Source organism: Urocitellus parryii, chromosome 6, assembly GCF_045843805.1.
Source record: "Urocitellus parryii isolate mUroPar1 chromosome 6, mUroPar1.hap1, whole genome shotgun sequence".
Classification (NCBI taxonomy): Eukaryota; Metazoa; Chordata; class Mammalia; order Rodentia; family Sciuridae; genus Urocitellus; species Urocitellus parryii.
The window spans coordinates 161,375,529-161,395,573 of record NC_135536.1 but is presented as its reverse complement, the minus strand read 5'-3'; the positions used below and the strand labels follow the sequence as shown (position 1 = coordinate 161,395,573).

General features: G+C 35.5%; 1 protein-coding gene across 1 annotated transcript in view; it reads right to left on the bottom strand.

The window, feature by feature from the left end:
- Nucleotides 1–20,045, bottom strand: part of Sel1l2 (SEL1L2 adaptor subunit of SYVN1 ubiquitin ligase) — a 67,461-nt gene that overhangs the window by 29,913 nt on the left and 17,503 nt on the right. Inside the window, exons 4-10 of the mRNA XM_077800205.1 lie at nucleotides 17,934–18,036; nucleotides 13,082–13,244; nucleotides 4,140–4,193; nucleotides 3,628–3,687; nucleotides 3,463–3,544; nucleotides 2,007–2,161; nucleotides 1,313–1,369 (exon numbers count right to left, since the gene is read on the bottom strand). Coding sequence (XP_077656331.1) covers nucleotides 1,313–1,369; nucleotides 2,007–2,161; nucleotides 3,463–3,544; nucleotides 3,628–3,687; nucleotides 4,140–4,193; nucleotides 13,082–13,244; nucleotides 17,934–18,036 — 674 coding nt within the window. The remainder of the gene's footprint in view (nucleotides 1–1,312; nucleotides 1,370–2,006; nucleotides 2,162–3,462; nucleotides 3,545–3,627; nucleotides 3,688–4,139; nucleotides 4,194–13,081; nucleotides 13,245–17,933; nucleotides 18,037–20,045) is intronic.

The following is a 20,045-nucleotide window of genomic DNA, read 5'->3' as shown; positions in this document are numbered from 1 at the left end:
GAATCCTTCAGTACTGGCCCTGGGCTTATACTTCACTCTCACCTGAGGTGGCTTCAGCTCGAATCTGGATGTTCATGGTGGGTTAGGGTTGACTGGAAATACATAACTTTATAGGGTTTATTGTGCTGTACAAAATTGGTGTGGCATCCTTATGGTTGAGGTATGGGTGATTTGACACCCACAATTCATGTTTTTGGAAAATGAGGAACTCTTGCCAGTTATGCATCCTGTGATTAACATGAGAAACTCATTGCAGGTTGAAATCTGATATTGGAGTAATATTATGAATTCAGAACTTTCCATCTAAGAAGCTAAAAGCTTACTTAAGATTAGAATTTTAGAAATCTGAAAACCTTCAATTGAACTATCTTGGAATTTAAATGCTAATTTAAATTGCTATGTATTGTATCACATTTATGAAATTAAATTTGATATTTACCTGATGCTTATTGTACCTTATATAAAACACAAAATATAGTATCAAAGACATTCATAAAATACCAATATAAAGTGAAATGGAAAATAATAACAGATCCTTTTTTATGTAACAGCCTTATAAAGAAGTAATTTTCATCACTTAGCCATTGAGATTATGTTGAATAGTTTGTGTTCCTTTGAGACAATGAGTGCATAGCTCCCATAAAAATCACAAGGGCTACAAAATCATCTTTTCAAAAGAATTCCAATGATTTTCCTAGGTCTTTGATATGATTAGGGCTTTGAAACCGCAATCATAATACAGACAAAACTTCTCCTGTACTCTGGCATCTTACTGAGGATGATCCTGTGCAGGTCAAGTTTATTTGCTTTTTTTTTTCTCTACTCTAAATTCGAGTGGTTAATTAATCCTCTAACCTCATTAGGATAAGGTAAGTTTATGCAAAATAATTTAAAGGAGTTTTGCAAATTTATAGATGTTTAACGTATTTTTAATTATATTAAAAGCAGTAAGTCCTTGGATTAAACCAAAGAGGGATGAGTGTGGTCCTCAGGCTTTTCAGCAGGAACTTCCCTGGTGGACTTTCTGCAGAATTGCTAACCATAGCCCAACAGTTCTATTGTAGCATGGATACCTCCCCAGATGCTCCTCAGAAGTTCCTACCCCTTTGTACTTCAAAGCAGCTAGGAAAACACTCCCTGTGGTGAACTTTGTTCTTCCACAGAAGCTAGCAAGCAGATCTGACCAAGGAAACAGCAGGGTGCTTTCCTTAGCAATTCTTCCACCTTTCTTTCTTCCCCTTTGACTGTTGCACCAGCCTCCTTCATCACTATCCTCCCCACCCCATATGACTGAATTTTGAGATTGACTTACATAGTAATCCTGATCTAGACCTTTCCTCCCAATTAGATGTAATTGTCCAAGAGATACCTAGGAATAATGAATTTTAAAAATGATTTAGCAGTAATATTAATTTAGATAAAAGAAAACATTGGTGATTTTACTACAGCATGTTGATTCAGTTTGATGCAGTAGACATGTTTTGAAAGAAGCAGGGAAACATTCCAGACTATATCTTATACTGGGTAATTGGTTGCTCTTGGGCATATGGCTTCCTCAGTGGCAGGAAGCCTGGTAGCTGGTGTACAGCAATGCCCAGACACATGAACCTAGGTTCCTTTATTCTTGGCTCGCAAAGGTCACACAAATGCTGTTCCATTCCCAGAGACAGAATGCTCCTGGATCCTTGTAGGAATTCATTTGTATTAAAACCAACATTGGATGGTGCTTTTTTTTCTTCTATAATTAAAATCTAGGGGTTTTTTTAAAATGAATTTTTCAGAAAGAAATGAAAAAAATTTTTGCTATTACTATGGCAACTAGCTCTTCAATAGACCAAAAGAACTTCAAATGACAGGAGACAAAATAGGAGTAGGGCAAAGAGGGGAGGGTGTCTCTTTCCATTCCCATTCAGGATAGGGCATTGTTAACCCCCCTAGCACTCAGAGGAAACCAAGTCCCTCTCATTTGCATGTTCTAAGAATTCAGTCTCATCTGTATACATTACTTGTATCTGAACATCTCCTCTTTCTGCCAAAAATTTATAGTATTGGTATATGTCCCAATCCAATATCTCACTGTTAGAACTCAGATTTTCAGGTCTCTCAGTTAGTCTCACTTTTTCCACTGGAATACCTTCACTTTTTTCCAAATTGTCAGCAACTGTGAATAGAAACAAGCCAGAGAACAGCTAGAAAACTCAGGCTGCAAGAGAGAACAGTCAACTTAGAGGAAACAGTGTTAGGTTTATTCTGCTTAAATTGTACAGAAATCTGATTTTTTGACAGAGAGGAAAGATTCATGGGAAACAAAAATTTGCAGAATTTTATTTGGTTCAGAGAAATGTGAAAGAAACCTAATTTTTCTTTGCAATCCTGTAAATATTGTTAACATATATCAGATGCTCCTTAATATGTTGGCCAAGGGTGATCAAGCAAGAGATTTTAGAAGCAAACAACTGACCCCATCTATAATTCTGATATTTCTAGGACTGAAATATAGAAATAATAACTTCTCCTTAATTATTTCTTACAGATAGTCTGAAAATAATATAAATGTGTTTGAATACACCTAACAAATTGTGCAGTTCAAAATATATACACAGGGATTCCCATTTTATTAAGCATATGAAATGATCTTGTTATACACAGCATCTTGAATTTAAAAAGAGTTTTTTTCCTCTTTCTTTTCTCCAATCCCAATATTGCCAAAGGTATATATTTAGATGTCATTCTAATTACAGAAATCAACCAAATGGACTTCACATTATTCACTTCTTGGAAGACAACTCTATTATGTAAGCAACTTCAGTGATGTTGCAAGATGAAATGTCCCAAACAACTTTCAAAGTGATTCTAGAAACACAGCCTCATGCTCTATATTTTTTTTCTTTTTGTAAACAAAAGGGCAATAGAATAATTAGTACCTGAATTGTTCTCAAGCGCAGTGATAGATATCTCTAATGTATGCATCTTACATTCATTTCATTAAGAACTTTTAATAAGCCATTTCATATTTTAAATGTTAGATTTAGGGGAACTGCTTAATATTTATTAGTGCTACATTCAAATTCTTGGTTTAAGAAATGAACATCACAAGAACAAGACAAAAATATTTGGGGATTTATGTACTAACAAAAATAAAAGAGAAGCACAATCATATAAACTTTTTGAAAAATATTAAGGGAACAGAAACTCCATACTGTATTACATGAATTGCATTATAGCAGATGTTAAAAGCATAGGTCTTTAATATTTTCATATGTTTATGTCAACTGGTATTTATTTATTAATTTAATTTTAATTCCTTGGCAAGTATGATTTGGTTTGTCGTTCGTTTTTTTGTAGTGTTGGATACTGAACACAGGCTTTTGCGCAAGGGAGGCAAACACTCTATGAACCACTGAGCTACACCCCCCAGTCCCAAGTCTGTTTATCTTAAAATAAATTATTAAAATTACTCACTATAATCTGCCACTTTCTTGTAATGATTTAGGGCAACTTCACAATTCTGTAGAACATTGATTCCTGACAAATATCTGTACCCCTAAAACACAAGCATGTATATTCTTAATTAATGCTATCTTTATAATATACCTACTTTGGCCCGAGAATATTTCATTTACAAACCAAAATCATCTGGGACATCATGCTTCCTCCAGCACTTCCAAAAGTATAATATATCAGAGCCTAAAAATAATAAATAAAATAAAGTAAAAAAATAAATAAATAAAATGAAAATATATTAGTTTTCTAAATTTGAAATTCAAACAAACCATTGCTTTTTTACTTCTACCCAGAATGAACCTTGAGCCATTTCAAAATAAATTCCAATTTTTCAGTCTGTTTTATTGAGATGGTTACCATCTTTTGGGGAGTTATCAGGCTGAGGAGTCTGTGAAAAGGGCAGTACATATGATATTTCATCATCCAAAAATCCCTATAAAGTAGATATTACCTACCTACATGGAAGAACCCAAAATATAAGACTTTAAGAAATTTATGGTAGAAGAATGCTTAATTTCTGTTGAGTGGTGCTTCCAACCATCACAGTAGAGTGGGCCCCTTTATTTAAAGAATAGATTCTATTCAATGCCTCTTTTAAAGAAATCAGTTTTGCTTTAGAAAAAAAATAACTTTACCTTGGCTTGATCATATTCCATTCCTATTCCATAAGAAGACAAAAATCCTAATGCCTAAAGTGAAAAAGAAAAAAAATGAAATTCAACGAATCAATTTATTTCACAATTCCATCTATATTGATAAGGCACACTTAAAACACCTGCTCCATAAGAGCATAAGTTGTAATATTTTTTTCTTATGCCATAACAAAGTGTAAGACTATAAGATTTTGGAAAAGGTCACAGTGGTGAGAGGATTGTATAATATATGTGAATATAAGTTAATTCTTACTGTACTTTAGAAAAGATCATAGTAATCAACCATAAACCAGTGGTCTTGCCCTGTGCAGTAGCACATACCTATAATCCAGCAGCTGGGGCAGCTGAAGCAGGAGGATCACAGGTTCAGAGCCAACCTCAGCAACTTGGCAAGACTCTGAGCAACTTAGCAAGACCCTGCCTCAAAATAAAATATAAAAGCCGGCGCAGTGGCACACGCTTGTAATCCCAGCAGTTCAGTTTAGGAGGCTGAGACAGGAGAATCATGAGTTCAAAGCCAGCCTCCACAAAGGTGAGGAACTAAGTAACTCAGTGAGACCCTGTCTCTATTAAATAAAGACAAAATAGAGTTGGGGATGTGGGTCAGTGGTCAAGTGCCCCTGAGTTCAATCTCCAGTACCAAAAAATAAAATAAAATATAAAAAAGGGGCTGGGGAGGGGCTGGAGCTGGGGCTCAGCAGTAGCGCACTTGCCTGGTGAGTGAGGCACTGGCTTTGATTCCCAGCACTACTTGTAAATAAATAAAATAAAAGTCTATCAACAGCTAAAAAAAAAATACATATTTTTTCAAATATTTTTTAGATATATGGACCTTTATTTTACTCATTTATTTATATGTGGTGCTGAGAATTGAACCCAGTGCCTCACACATGCTACAGGTGCTTTACACTGAGCCACAGCCTCAGCCCCTAAAAAAATATTTAAAAAAAAAGGGGGCTGGGATGTGGCTCAGTGGTTAAGTGCCCCTGGGTTCAATCCCTGGTGCTGTGGGAAAATAAAACCACAGCAGTGTCTTTATGTGTTTTTCTTTCCTGGAAATAAGTTTTTTTTTCTTTCAGTATTTTAAGAATTGAATTTGGATATTTATAATTCATATTTTAAAATAAAATGTGATTGATATAAAATATTAAAACAGTAAGAAGCATATTGATTAAAAAGTGAAAGTCCAATCACAGAGCAAAATGGAAGAATAGGAAGCCCCAGATTGCGTCCCACAAGAGACACATAATATATGATTCAAAAGCCTTTCTGAGAACTTCAGAACCCAGTTAAGAAGTCATCCAGCATCAGGATGGAGCACTAAACTGAGCAGGGATCTGTAAGTCTAGGATAGATGGTTTCCAACTTATGATGATCTAGCCTATGTATGATTTTTCAGCTCTACACTGGTATAAAGCAATATACATTCAGTAAAAGCTATACTTCAAATTTTGAATTTTGGCCCTTTCCTTGGCTAGTAATATAGGACATAATACTTCTCTTGGTATGCTGTACTGAACAGTAGCAGTGAGCTACACCTCCCAGTTGGTCATGTGATCATGGAGGTAAACAACCAATCTTCTATGAATACTGTGTTTCTGACCTATGATGTTGGCAGGTGATATGTATTAAATGAGTTTTCAACTTACGGTGGATTTATTGGGATGTACTATCTCTCAACTTCATTTCTTCCAGTACCTTTCTGCTGTGAGCTACCTGGACTAGTACAAATCTCCAGGCTTGTTCTCCTCCTATCCATTCTTCAACTATCACTTACTATAACCACTTTCCATCTACCATTATCAAGCCCACATTTATATTTTTCATCCAAGTTCTTGAGAATGTCATGTGAGACTTTGTCAAATGTCTAAAATCAAGATGCATCAAGATCTAATAAATCAATCAGTAAAAAAATGAGCAATTTCTTAAACTTTTTTACTGCAATTTCTAGGATAAAGAAATTTGTTACTTTTTAAATTAGGAAATTGACTGAGAGTTCACTTTCCAAAAGGGTAATAGCTCTAATATGTATGAATCATTTATATAAATATGCTGAAAATTAAAAATATCTTCTATGATTTTGCAAATTCCTCTTTAGTCTTAAAAATTCTCTTTTTAGGAAAGTTAATCATAAAGGCTATTAACAAAAGGCAAGCATCTGCAATCCTTTTACTCCTTTAACCCTTGCAATATATATTTTTAAATGGCTAAATTGGTTCTTTTTAAGGACATCTCTAGCCAATATTAGATTTTTAAATTTTTCTTGCAACTCTTTTTTATTTTGCTCAATTTAGAATCTCGTTCATTTATTCAGAAACTTTGACAGTAAACAAATATTCTGACCTTTATATAAGAAAATGAAGGTACAGTTCTATTCAGTATGCTTGTATTTTAAGATACTTTCACCAATAGTGTATCTTTTTGTGCATAGCCTATCACACAATTTGGTCTGATCCCCCTGGGAAAATAAGTGACCTCATGAAGTTGTAAAGAGGGATTGTGTGGAGTTACAATTCCACTGTGACTGGGGAGGGGAGTGTTCCTCTGTATAAAGCTCACTCTAAAAAATAGGGTTTAAAACCATAATAACCATAATAACCAAACCTTGGTTATACTTACTCTTCAATAGAAAAATAACACTGAATGATTTTGAACTAATTCTATGAAGGACTCAACTTTCATTTCATTTTATTTTTTTATGTTGCTTAAAGCATGCCAGAGAACTAGAGGAAATCAAAAGATGTGAACTGTAAAGTAGTAAAATATACTGCTCATTGTCAGCATTATCCTAGTTCTCTACACTTGGGGGATTGTTACCTCACAACTTCACAATCACCAGTTTTTAGTATTCAGTAATTCAGAGGTAAGGGTGAGATGAAATAAAATGGATTGTTGAATGATTAAATCTTAATCCAGTAGAGAGAAAGGTCTGAGTCAAAAGGGAAGTTACAAAATAGTGATGACAGCAAGGACACTTGCAGTGGTTTTAAAAGGTCAAGCTCTGCAAATTGGATTGTTCATAAGACTTGACTATGAACTTGACCATTGTGGCATGGTTTCTAAGGAACTGTTTCAGTAGTTGGGATTTAAATGTAGAGTTGCATGTACAGGATATTTTATTGTACTTCAAAACAAATTACTCAGGTTCCATAATAATAATTTGAAAATTAAATATTCCTTCTTTTACCTTTTTATAGAAGAAATTACTAAAGGAGAAAAAAATTTAGACAATGTTCCTTTAATTACTGTATGAGGCTTGAAAGCACCTGTGATCATTAGTTTTTGCTCAAATCGCATACCAAAGAAAAGCATGAATAAACCCTAATGAGAAACTCAGATACTGTCTGTACTCTTAATAGAAAAGGAACATAAACATCCAGGAGGAATGTCCTATACAGGTAATCCTAGAATTATCAAACTGATCACTAGATTGATACTAAAGTGACCCTTTTTCATTAGCAGCATAGTGCTAACTGTAGTCCTTCCACGAAACACTTCAGGAAGTGCCAGGCTCAGAAAAGTATTTTTTTAAAATAAGAAAATAATAGTCATGCATAATACTACCACTTAGAGATCATCATCATGAACTTAAATGTTAAGAGTAATAAAATGTGAATTATCCATTTCTTGATTCCTAAAGCAAAAGAGCTTTAATTTTAGTTTTCTGTTTGGAAAATTAACGAATTTCCTGTTGAGCACAGTTCATCAATATGAAGGGACCAGAGAGCTTCTAATTCTGGAGTAAAAATAAATAACTTATCTACCTCTTGCCTTTTAAGACACAATATCTTGGGACATCCACTAGGATCTGACTGAAAAGTGTCAATTTCCATTATTTTCATGAAGATTATTAATTACTAATTCTCATCATTATAGATCCTTTGAAAACCAATACAAGGACTGTCTTTATAACTTTAATTACTTTTGTTGCTCTTATCAGGATTTCCTTCAGTTTATTTGGATTTTTAGTAGATGAATGAAAAGAAATAAGTATGCCTCTTTTCCTCATTTAGCTTCCCTTTGTGCAATAGCTTGAAATTGCATTGTCCCTATCCCCTCAATTCCACTTTCCAATATGAATTCTTATCTTTTCTTGGTTTTATTTTTCTTCATTAATTTGTGTCTGTACTAGATCTCTGACACTCCAGGCTCCTCTTGTTATTATATTTCAATATTACTGATTTCTCTTTACCTTCTTTCCATTTCCCATGAGAGTTGGTAGTTTTTCTCTCTCCCTACCTCTGCCATTCCCTTCCTCCCTCTCTATCCCTCCCCCCTCATTCTTTTTCATTATCATTCTGTCATATTCCAGTTTCTTTAGCCATGTTTTTATTGCAACATGGTTCTCACAGTTCCCAGAAATACTTTCAGCAGTGCAGGCAAGATTCCTATATCAGATTGGCATAAATAGTAGAAGTAGTCCCATTTCATAGTTGTAATCAATATGGATGGCCTGTATCCAACTTGATCGAGCCATCAGTCATCAAATTAAGCATTGTTTGTGGCACAAAATCTCTTTAAGTAGTTGTTCTTTGTACAAAAATAAATAAATAAAGTGCTAGAGGACTTGCTATTGGAAACAGATTTTCCTATAGTGATGAAGAAATGGTAGTCAAAATATGGACTCAAAGCCACATTAGAATTAGAATTGAATACAACTGTTGTGCTGAAGCAGGGTCCTGAAATCTTCCTGATCATGGAGAGTTCTGGATGAAGAGCATCTGAGTGAGGAATAAGGGTGTCCACGTCAGGGAGGGCAGAAGAGGGACTTGATAGAGGCTTCTTACAACATAGTATTTCAGCATTTCAGCAAACAGTGGGGCTGAATTTTGCACATAGGATCTTTTGGATCATAAACTTTTTCTTCTGACCCTATCCTCCTTGAGACCATACACACATATACTAGACAAATATCCCCATTTTACAGATGAGGAAATTGAGACTCAGAAAAGATAAGTCATGAGGAGCCAGTGTTGGAACTGAGATGCAAAGAAGGACTGACTAACCCCAAAGATTAAACTGTTGAGACTAAAATTGTTTTACAACAGTATTCATTAATATTTAGTTCTTACAGCAACCTTGTGAAATATTATGGATATTATTATCAATCCCTTTTTTTAGGCTTGGGAAATTTGAGATTTGGGGAAGTAATTCTTCAGGGATACCAAAAGAATAAACAAAAGATGTTAGAAATACTAGGTTTTAGAATCTGGTGTCATCAACAATCAAACCTACTGGCTTGGGAATACCTGCTCTGCTTCCTACACCATGACACCGTGAAGCCTGTAACTGTACATTTCCTGGAACAGTGTCCCTATAATGCCTGTTTCTCTCTTTTAAAAAAATGACTGTGATAATACATGGCTAGTTGTCTTATATGTAGAACTGTTCCCTCTGGCATTAAGTTAGCACTCAGCCAGTATTCTCCCATTGGATTCTCCTTAAAGCCAATGGCAAGCAATTGGATTAGAGAGTGGTGTGTGAATGTACAATAAGCACTCTAACTAGGGTAACAATAATGAGGTATAACTGAAGGAATTAACTGGATGCAATAACCAGATGAGTTAGAGTGAAACTGTAGTTGCTCAGGATTGCTTTGACTATTCTGGATCTCTTATTATTCCAAGTGAATTTCATAACTGCTTTTTTCTAGTTCTGTGAAGAATGTCTTGGGTTTTGATGGGGACTGCATTGAATCTGTATACTGCTTCTGGTAGTAGGGCCATTTAAACAACATTAAATCTGCCTATGTAAGAACATGGAAGGCCTTCCCATCTTGTGTTTTCTTGCTTTTTTTTTTTTTTTTTTTTGCTGTTTTCTTTGTAGAGGTCCTTCATATTCATTAGATTAATTCCCAGATTTTATTTATTAGGTTATTGTGAATGGGATAGTGTTCTGATTTATTTTTCAGCAGTTTCATTATTGAAGTATAGGAAAGGGATTGATTTGTGTATATTGGTCTGGTATCCTGCTACTTTACCACATTTGTTTATCAACTCTAGAAGTCTTCTGATGGAGTTCTTTGGGACTTCTAAATATAAGATTGTGTCATCAGCAGAGATAATTTGAACCCTTCCTATTTGTATTCCTTTAATTTTCTTCTCCAAATCCATATCTTTTATGTATAATTTATATTAATGTAGAATTTTGGGGGGTAGTCCTATTTTGACCTTGTATCAAAAGCTTTTAAAAAATATAGACAAGTAATATATTTGATATTGCTTTGAGCCCATTTTCTAAACTCAAGGCAAATATTACTGCTTTACCTGCTCCAGGCAGAACTAGTCTGAATCTCTTCTATCCCTAAAGCACTTTATGTATATGCATTAACTGTGGTCCACCTAAATTGTGCTAAAATTATTTGTTTTTATTTCAAATTGACCCAGAAGAACTTTAATCTATTTACCTTTTTCTCTCCATCAACTGGATTATGTTAGGCACATAGTGGGTATCCAAGAAGTAATTGTTGACTTAATTAATGTGTTTATATACCCTCTAAAAAACAAAATACATGTTCTCTACTTTGAAAAGGAATTAGGTGACATAATTTTTAGTGGTGAAAATGGTGGTAATATTGGTGGTAATATAATTTGTTTTGTCTTGGAAATTTATAGTTTTGGTTAACCAAATATGGAAAATGAAGATTTAATAATTTTTCACATTTTATTATGACCCTTACAAGTCTGTTTATGGAATTATTTTACATCTATGTGCAAGAAAAATGCCCTCATTAAAAACAGTATTCAACAACATAAATTAATTAAGATTGTATGAATCTCTAAAATGATAATGCTCATCTATTTGTATTTATATGTAAAGACATCAATAATATATTAAGTGAATAAAGAGAAGATTATGAAAAAAATATAACTTTTAGTTTCAAAAAGCATATTATGGGAGCAGTGAATAAATATGATCTCACTTCTGTGAAAATAGTAATTCTGTATAGTCATAGGGAAAATTCTAGAATAATAATAGTGGGAACAATCATATTTATATCATCCTCTCTGACTAAAATTTTGTATGATTTCACATTATCCCCATTTTTTTTTTTTTGGCCTTGCTGGGGATTAAACCAAGATTTCATGCTCATGCTCAAGCAAGCACTCTACCACTGAGCTACACCTCAGTCATTTAAAACTTTGATTATAAGACAGAGCCTTACTAAGTTGCTGAGGCTAGCCTCCCAACTTGTGATCCTTCTGCATCAGTCTCTGAAGTTGCTGGGATTATAGGCATGCACCACCTCACCTGTCTAATCTCCTTTTAAAATCATGAATAATTACAGTGTTCTTGGTATAGAACTGAATGCCTTCACACATCATTTTAATTCTCATAATAACTTCATTAAGTCATTCATCACTGATTAATAACTCACTTAACTTATATTTCTTGTCCCAGACACTGTGCCAAATGTTAGAGATATACCAGTGAAATAGACATGGTACCCAAATTTTTAACATTAGCTTAACTTTACAGATGAAGATTAGAGAGGTTGCCCCACCCCACAGGAGTCTTCTGGTCCAACTTTTTTTGGTTCAACTAAACATGGACTCACAGGAATCCCATAGACTACCTTTGCTGCCACTTATTCAGGTGGATAAGGTACAGGCACCACAGTGTGCCAGTAGGGCAGTCATGCCTTGTTTTCTGTGGGTCCAGGTGCAATTCACACAACCCTCCAGGAGCCATCACCTTTGATCCCTCAGAAGATGACTCCCATGCCAGGAGGTGAGACCCACACTGGGTGATTATGAAAGCCACCCTGATGTAAAAGCCTCCTTCTCCACAAGGCATAGTACACAAGGTCCCCACAGGAATTACTATAACTATCAGGTTTAATGATTCATTACAGTTTCTCCTACGCCCAAGGCAGTTTGCCAGTCAGAAACCATTTCTATCATAAGAAATGCTAGCTAAAAATAGCATTTTATTTCTATCAGATTACCTGGGAAACAGAATGAGAGAGTGAACCAAAGGTCAAATTCTCATGCAGGAAAGGGGAAAGGGTTTTGTTAAGTAGATTATCCAATAAGCAAGTGTCACAGTGGATTCAAATTTAGGTCAGTCTGACTCCAAAGCTTAATTCTGGATCTTCCTGGATTATTAAAAATAATAATAATAAAATAAAATAAAATAGCTCTGGGTGGGGGCTTTTAGATTTCTTTCTTCTTTCTGAAGTCTGGTTCAGAAAAAGAAGAAAAAAGACTATAGCAATATGAAAATGTGCTTTTGCTACAACATTAAGTGAAAGTAGCCAGAAATAAAATGATATATGCACTTGCATTGTAATTAGGATGATGTAAAAAGAGAGATGCACAGAGAAAGAAGCCAAGTGAAAGTATAAAGCAGTTCTAACAGTAGTTGATTCAGGATGGTTGATTTGTGAAGGGCTTACTCATTTTTTTTTTAAATTTGTTTTCTGGATCTTCTATCAAATGGCTATGTTATTCTTAGAATAAAATGAAATACATTTATTAAAATAGAAGAAGAAACATATTTAGCTTGTAAAATATTTGAAAAGTAAAAATCAGGCAAACATATCACCCTACGATAATAAATTCAGTTTCATATTTCTTCATGTAAATGAACACATTTTATATAAAATGTTAACTATGTTAGGGGTTTGGAGGTCTCAAGTGATGTCAAAACACACACATGGATGTGAAAGATAGGAAGGTGGATTAAAGAGCAGTTCTATTTGGTTGCTAAAAGTCACCCATGGAGCTAGAAAAATTTACCCTGGGTTCCTGCAGTCTTCCTGCCTAGACAGGACTTTTTCAGTGCATTCTGGTGGTAACCTTTGTAGGTCTGGGTTTATGCATTTGAGTGGGAATATGTTGCTCAGCTCCTTTTATATGTGGCTTGTCTGTAGTTATTTCAGGATATGGCTATTTAAGGTTTTATTTTCTTTCAAAACTCACGTTTTGGGCTTTGTATGATCCTTCTTTAGCCAAGGACTCATATAATTGGATCGCTGCTGTTATGTTTTGCATGCCAAAATTTCCAAATAGCAAAGCATCAGCCATTTTCTCCATAGCTTTCAAATTTCCCATGTCAGCTGCTTTGGCAAAAAGCATGTAGGCTCTGGTTCGAGAATATAAAGTCAGAAGGTTGATTTACAAAAATGAAATTTTCTGTCCTTCCATTATATGATTTCTCCCTAACAAGTAAGACCCAAGTTGTCGTGATACTAATAATGCAGTTTAGCTGAAGTCCATTACATCTCTAGTTAGACCAGTAGGTTTCTTTTGTCTCTAGATAAATATAGGATTATAATTTCAAATATATCTTACAAATAATAAAGCCACTAAAAAGAAAAATATATAGACCATTTCATGCTCAAGCTTATATACCAAATAAATTTAGTTATTTATTCTAAGAATGTGAACTTCCCCATAGCCACCCCCACTATTTATAAATATTTGGTTTTTTAAAAAATGAAATATAAGAATAATATTACAAAATTACCATGTCACATCTAAGAAATTTATGAAAATGATGATTTATTTATGTTTAAAAATAATTTTCTGAAACAAAACTAATTTTCAATATAACCAAGCCAGGCTGTTTGGAAAAACAATAGCCAAACAAAACTGTAACAGCCAGGGCTCTATAGAATCTGATTTCCTGGGTTTGAAACCTGGCTCTACCACTTATTAGTTGGACTTGAGTCAAGTTATTTAATCTCCTTCAGCTTCTCCTTACTTCATAGGGTTACTGTGAAGATTAAATGAGATAATCCATGCATAGTGCCTGGTTCAATACATTTAGCGATTACCATTAGGACAATTGCACTGATCCTAAAGTTTTATGGCACAATAATTGTTCTGTAATTAGGTGGTAAATGGTATGAAAAATTAGTGATTAAAAATATAGATGTCATAGCATTACCTTACACAGCATTCTTAGTCCTAATCAAAAGTCACCTGGACTTGATGTGTATAACAAGTAGTGATGGAGAGTATCACAAGGTCAAAACATGTCAGAGACAAAGAGTACTTTGGGAATTTATTTTTACTTTTCTAACTTCTATTTTTTGGTAGTTGCAAAACCAGAAAGCATTAACCTCTATCCATGGCCTTGACTCAAATATAGGAAAATACATACACACACACACACACACACACACACACACACACACACACATACACACACACACACACACTCCTACCATTCCTTCCACGTCAGAATGATCAGGAGACTCAATTTTGTGTACAGCCTCTCCACACTGATGCTAAAAATGGGCTGCCCCTGGGCAAAGGCTGGAGTATAATAGGCCAGACAAGAAGCACCTCAGACAGAGAGACATCCAGTTAGACATCAGAGTCCTAGATGTTAAAATAGTTAATACTCTAGTGGAATGAAAATAGGTAGAAAACCAGAATCTAGGAGATCAAGAAAGAAATTAACCATGGTTAAAACAAGCTGAGATTCCAGAGGCTGAAAGACAAACAAGGAAGAACGTAAATGTCGGACACCCTGCTTCGGTATCAGGAAAAGAGCCTGATATAAGGATACAGACCCCCTTGTGCCCTTCTGTCACATGGCTTGCAGATGCAACTACATAACTTACTGGAACAAAAAGAGTACCAACAGACACCAGGGCACAGAAACTTGAGATGGGCTGTGGGGGATCCCATAGTGTATCCAATGTGATCCCAAGAGGCAACAACAGGCTATAAAACAAGTCCTTGTTAGATGCCTTTGATTCAGTGGTCAGAGGGGGCATTGGCCTCCCTGTCAGAAAAATCCAAGGTGATATAAGGGATACCAGAAATGGAAGACAAGGCCAGGGAAAGATGCTTCTGGTTAGATAACATTAAAATCTGTGCTGAAATCCCCAAGAAGGAAAAAGTGGGCAGCCTGGAAAGATTTCAACAATAAAATTCAGTTAGCTGTCTTTATCATCTATAAACAATCTGGCATTGGATACTAATGTGAGTGGGTTGGGGTGGGGGTAAGGCCAAATGCTTCATCAATGCACACCAATAAGTTGGTATGGAGTGGCATCTTTTCCCAGAACCTTCTTTGCTGATGGACAGTGATTATTAAGGAAGGACCAATTCTGGCAGTCACTAAGGTTTCCTGATTCCCTCAGACAAGTTTTTGTCTCTCTGATATTGCATAATATCTGTTTGTTTGGTACTGGGAATTGAACTCAGGGGCACTTAATCACTGAATCACATCCCCCAGTCCTTTTTTTTTTAATGTTTTATTTAGAGACAGGGTCTTGCTACGTTTCTTAGGGGCTTGCTAAGTTTCTAAGGCTGGCTATGAACTTGCAATCTTCCTACCTCAGCCTCCTGAGCCACTGTGATTATAGGCATGCACCACCATGCCTGGCTAATATCTATATTTCTAACAGTGCTGACTTATTCGACAATGTTCCCCATTCATATATAAGAAGCTGGTCAAGTGCAGTGGCACATGCCTATTATCCCAGCTGCTCAGGAGACTGAGGCAGGAGATCGCAAGTTCAAAGCCAACTTTAGCAAAAGCAAGATGCTAAACAACTCAGTGAGAACCTGTCTCTAAATAAAATACAAAATAGGCCCGAGGATGTGGCTCAGTGGCCGAGTGCTCCTGAGTCCAATCCCTGGTACAAAATATATATATTTTATAAATGAAACTGAATGAATGAACAAATGCATTGGTCCAGAATGTGGATGTGAATGAGCCAAAAAAAAAACTAATATCATTTTTATCTGTGCCTCTTCCATCTTGGGAAGTTACAAAACAAGGAAGAAGTAGGATACCTTTACAAAACAAGGAAGAAGTAGGATACTATATGGGAAGAAATGATTCCTCTTAAGTCAGTAGGGTATGCATTCATTTTTATTTCCCCCTTCCTGAATCTTAGACATGATTATACAAGGATGATTGATGTAAGGATAGAATGGGCTATCCTGATAACACAGAGGCTTTGCCTGGCTTTCTCACCAACTCCTGGAATCTCTTTTTATGAACAGATTTGATTTCAGTTCTCCATTGCTTCCAACTCAGAAGGGTCAGGAGATTCAGCTTTAGATACCCTGTACTCATAGATGCATCTATCCTACTGTGAAAATATGCTGTTCTTCTGTCATTTGGGGGAAAGGACTGAACCAAGACGGTCTAGATAAGAAGAGCTGGCATAAAGTGTCCCACATTGATGGATAGTTTTACTAATAAAACTGTGTTTTCTCCCTATTGTTTAAGTCAAAGAGGAACACTCCCTTCAAGGCTAAGTGGATAGTTACTTGGGACATTCTAAGAATGATTTTGTCCCATCAGACAGAATCTAGGGTTTCCCTGGGGTTGAAAATTTGCCATTTTCACTCATTTACTCAGTGGATGCCTTAGTGAAATGACTTCCCTGTTAGGCTAGATTGTACTTTGGGGACCTGATTTTATCCTGTCCTCATCATGATAGCCCCCAGGGATGTTCAGCTTGATGCCCATTGTTGGAGGGTATTTCCCTTGCTCTTTTATAGGCTTCTAAGTCAATTTCCTCTAGAGAGAAGAAAACTCCTTCACTTCTTTCTTTTTGTCACTGGTGAAGAATTACAGAAGCTTTTGAACTCTTCATTTCCTGTACTATAATATGGAAATAATAATCTATGCCTCACAGTATCATCGTGAGCAATGGAAAACATTACACATGCAACAGTAACTAGCGCAAAGTAGGTGCTTAAGAAATGGACATTGACGATGTTACAGCCAGGTTCATAGTTGACTGCCCCTCATCCTCTTTACTCTTACACTCTCCTCAGAGGCTGGGTTTTAAGAGAGAATTCATGGATTGTGCTCTTGCTGTGTCTAGGGCTGGCTACCACAGCTCTAGGATTCTTCTCCAGGACTAATGTGCCTAATCTGTGTAAAAACTAGAAGTCTTGTTAGAGGTTCAGGGTCTATTCTTTCTATCGTTGTTTCAAAATACTTGCTTTCTTTGCCTTCATGCCTTTCATTTACCAATTAGGGGGCCAGAAAAAAAAAAGCACTTGTCTACTGATGACTATGTGTCAGGCACTGTTCAAAGAACTTGATTATATTATCCAGGGCACAAAGAAGTTTAGTAACTTGCTCAGGACTACACAGCCAGTAAAATGATAGAGCTGGGATTTTATCTCAAAGTCTTAATTAGAGCCTTGAAGGATAACCTCAAGTTGTGCCCTTCCCCTGGGAGAGAAGAGAGAGAAGATATTTCTGTCTCCCTTTAGATAAGTAAAAAGAAAAAGACAGGATATGAAGTAAGATCATGTAGCCATAGCCTGGTCACCTCTCAGCTGTGTATCTGTAGTCACCTCACTTTAAAATCGTTGAATCTCTGTTCCCAACTTTTTAAAGGGGAAAAATGAAGTGCTTCTTGCCTCCTAAGACTGATCTGAGGATAAAATAGAATCACATACATGGAAATTCTTTGAAACCATAAGGTGCTGTGCAAATGCTCAGTTCGGCAGAATAAAACATGCTACAACAGCAACTGCTCTAATTCAAATAACACATTTTATTTCATTTGAAATATCCAATGAATTAAAGCCAAAACAATGTTTTGCTTGAACATTCAGATCAGTGCCTAAATTCTGTGTTTCACTTAATGTAAAGGCACCCCAATCTCATACACAATTCTCCTATTTGTTTAGGGTGATAATGTGTAGATCCCTTTAGAAACGAAAGTTTATGAGCAAATAAATGTATTATCCTAATAAGCTTTAAATGATAAACTAGGTTTTGGACTTTTCTTCAATTAACCTAGAAATTGAACTTGGCTAAGGTAACTACATAAAGACTTACTCTGCTTTTTGTTTTTGGCTTTTAGACTCCTGGAGAATCTTGGTGCCCATATTAAATAGAACATCTCCTTCATCTGTGAAATTTTTCTTTTCTTGCTCTTTTACTGCATGTGGACAAACAAGGAAATGAAAATAGTATTATTTCTATGTTTTACATTTTTAAAATAATGTGCTGACATTGTGAAGGCACTGTTAGTTGAGCTTTGCTCTACTTGCTTGTTTGTTTGTTTGTTGTTTGTTTTTAACATCTGCATTTCTAAAAGATCATTTGGTACTATTCCCCAACTAAGGATGTTGGTAGGGCAGAAGGCAGAGGGGTGGGAGGGGAAGGGAGGAGGCAGGAGGTTAACAATGATGGTGGAATGTGATGGACATCATTATCCAAAGTACATGTATGAAGACATGAATTGGTGTGAACATACTTTATATACAAACAGAGGTATGAAAAATTGTGCTCTATATGTGTAATAAATATTGTAATGCATTCCGCTGTCATGTATTTAAAAAATAAAATCAATTTTTTTTTAAAAAAAGGTAACTTCTCACTGTGTTTTATATAAGGGTTTGGGAGGTTCAGAAAAATACTTGATAGCAGGAAGGAGAGAATTGTTCCCAGTCTAGGAAAGGGGTTCAAGGTTCTGGAAGCAGAAGGCATACTCTAGAAGCATGATCTTAGGCACCAGCTTCTTAGCCCCAGCTATCAATGCTTCCTTTGTTTGATTACGGTCCATATGTCTCAGAGCCATAAGATTCCAAAGGAACCTGGGGACACCAGCATATGCATCTCTAAGATGACCAATATGTACCTAAAAGTAGAGAGGACACTGTCCTTGAAAATTTTGCTCTGTCCGGGGCTTTCTTCCTCCTTAGAACCTTCCTAAGAACTTAGGGAAGATACGCAGACTACCGGTAATAACTTGCCTTGCAGAGTGGGGATTCAGCATCAATTTTATGGGATTTAAGGAAAAAATTTAAGTGGATTTCTTTTTTCTTTGTTTTTTTTTTTTTTTGGTGGTAGTGGTACTGGGGATCACACTCTAGGGATGACACCCTGGGCCTCATATATGCTAGGCAAGCAGTCTACCAATGAGCTACATGCCCAGGCACAAAATTGGAATTTTACCTGCTATAATAATGGTATTTCTCAAACATTTATGTAACACTTTACAATTTTCAAAACATTGTCACCATGAGGAAAGCTGGAGGAAGAGTCAGATTTACAGTTCCTCCCCACCCTCTGACATACAAATACACATACACACACACACACACACACACACACACACACACACAGAGCACACAAAGCCTTTCAGAACAACTCAGAGGAATCTCTGATTAGGAGAACAGTGCCTAAAGCCATTTCAAAGGAAAGCAATCGGGATTCATGCTTCATTAAGGAAACCTCAAAGAACTTTAAGTGGCTCTTATTTTTCATCTTCCTGACAAGCCATCAAGGTTGTCCTTTTTCTTTTTTTTAAATTAAAAATAAATTAACTTAAAAGCCAACTTAAATTTTTTTTAATTCTAGGTTATTCTATCAATTTAGAAACACCAAGATATTTTAGCATCTAATTCTGCTTTGAGTTATATGTTATCTATATTCATGATTAAAAGGGGAAAAACAATGAAGAAACCTACTAATCTGTGTGTGAGCTAGTACTATTAATATGTTTTCAAAGAGTGTGAATAAATTTTAAAAATTTGAATTGGAATATGAATTTGAGAAGTATTTACATCACAAATTTCTACCAATGACTTTTACTTTTATTTGTAATTCTTTTTTGGTATCCCAACTGTATTGAACTAAATTTTTTCTTTATTACAAGAGGACTTATTTGTCAGATAAATTTATTTTGATATTGCTTTATTTTCTCCCTTTTTTGTTTGTTTGTTTTGTATTGGGGATTGAATCCAGGGGTGCTTTGTCACTAAGCTACAATTTCAGCCTTTTTAAATTTTTTATTTTGGGGTAGAGGCTTACTAAGTTACCCGGGCTGATACTGAACTTGTAATCTTCCTGCTTCAAACTCTAAAGTAACTGGGATTATAGGACATGCACCACCATACCCAGCTAATTTCCTTCTATGGTTTTACAATTTCCAGATTTGTGGAA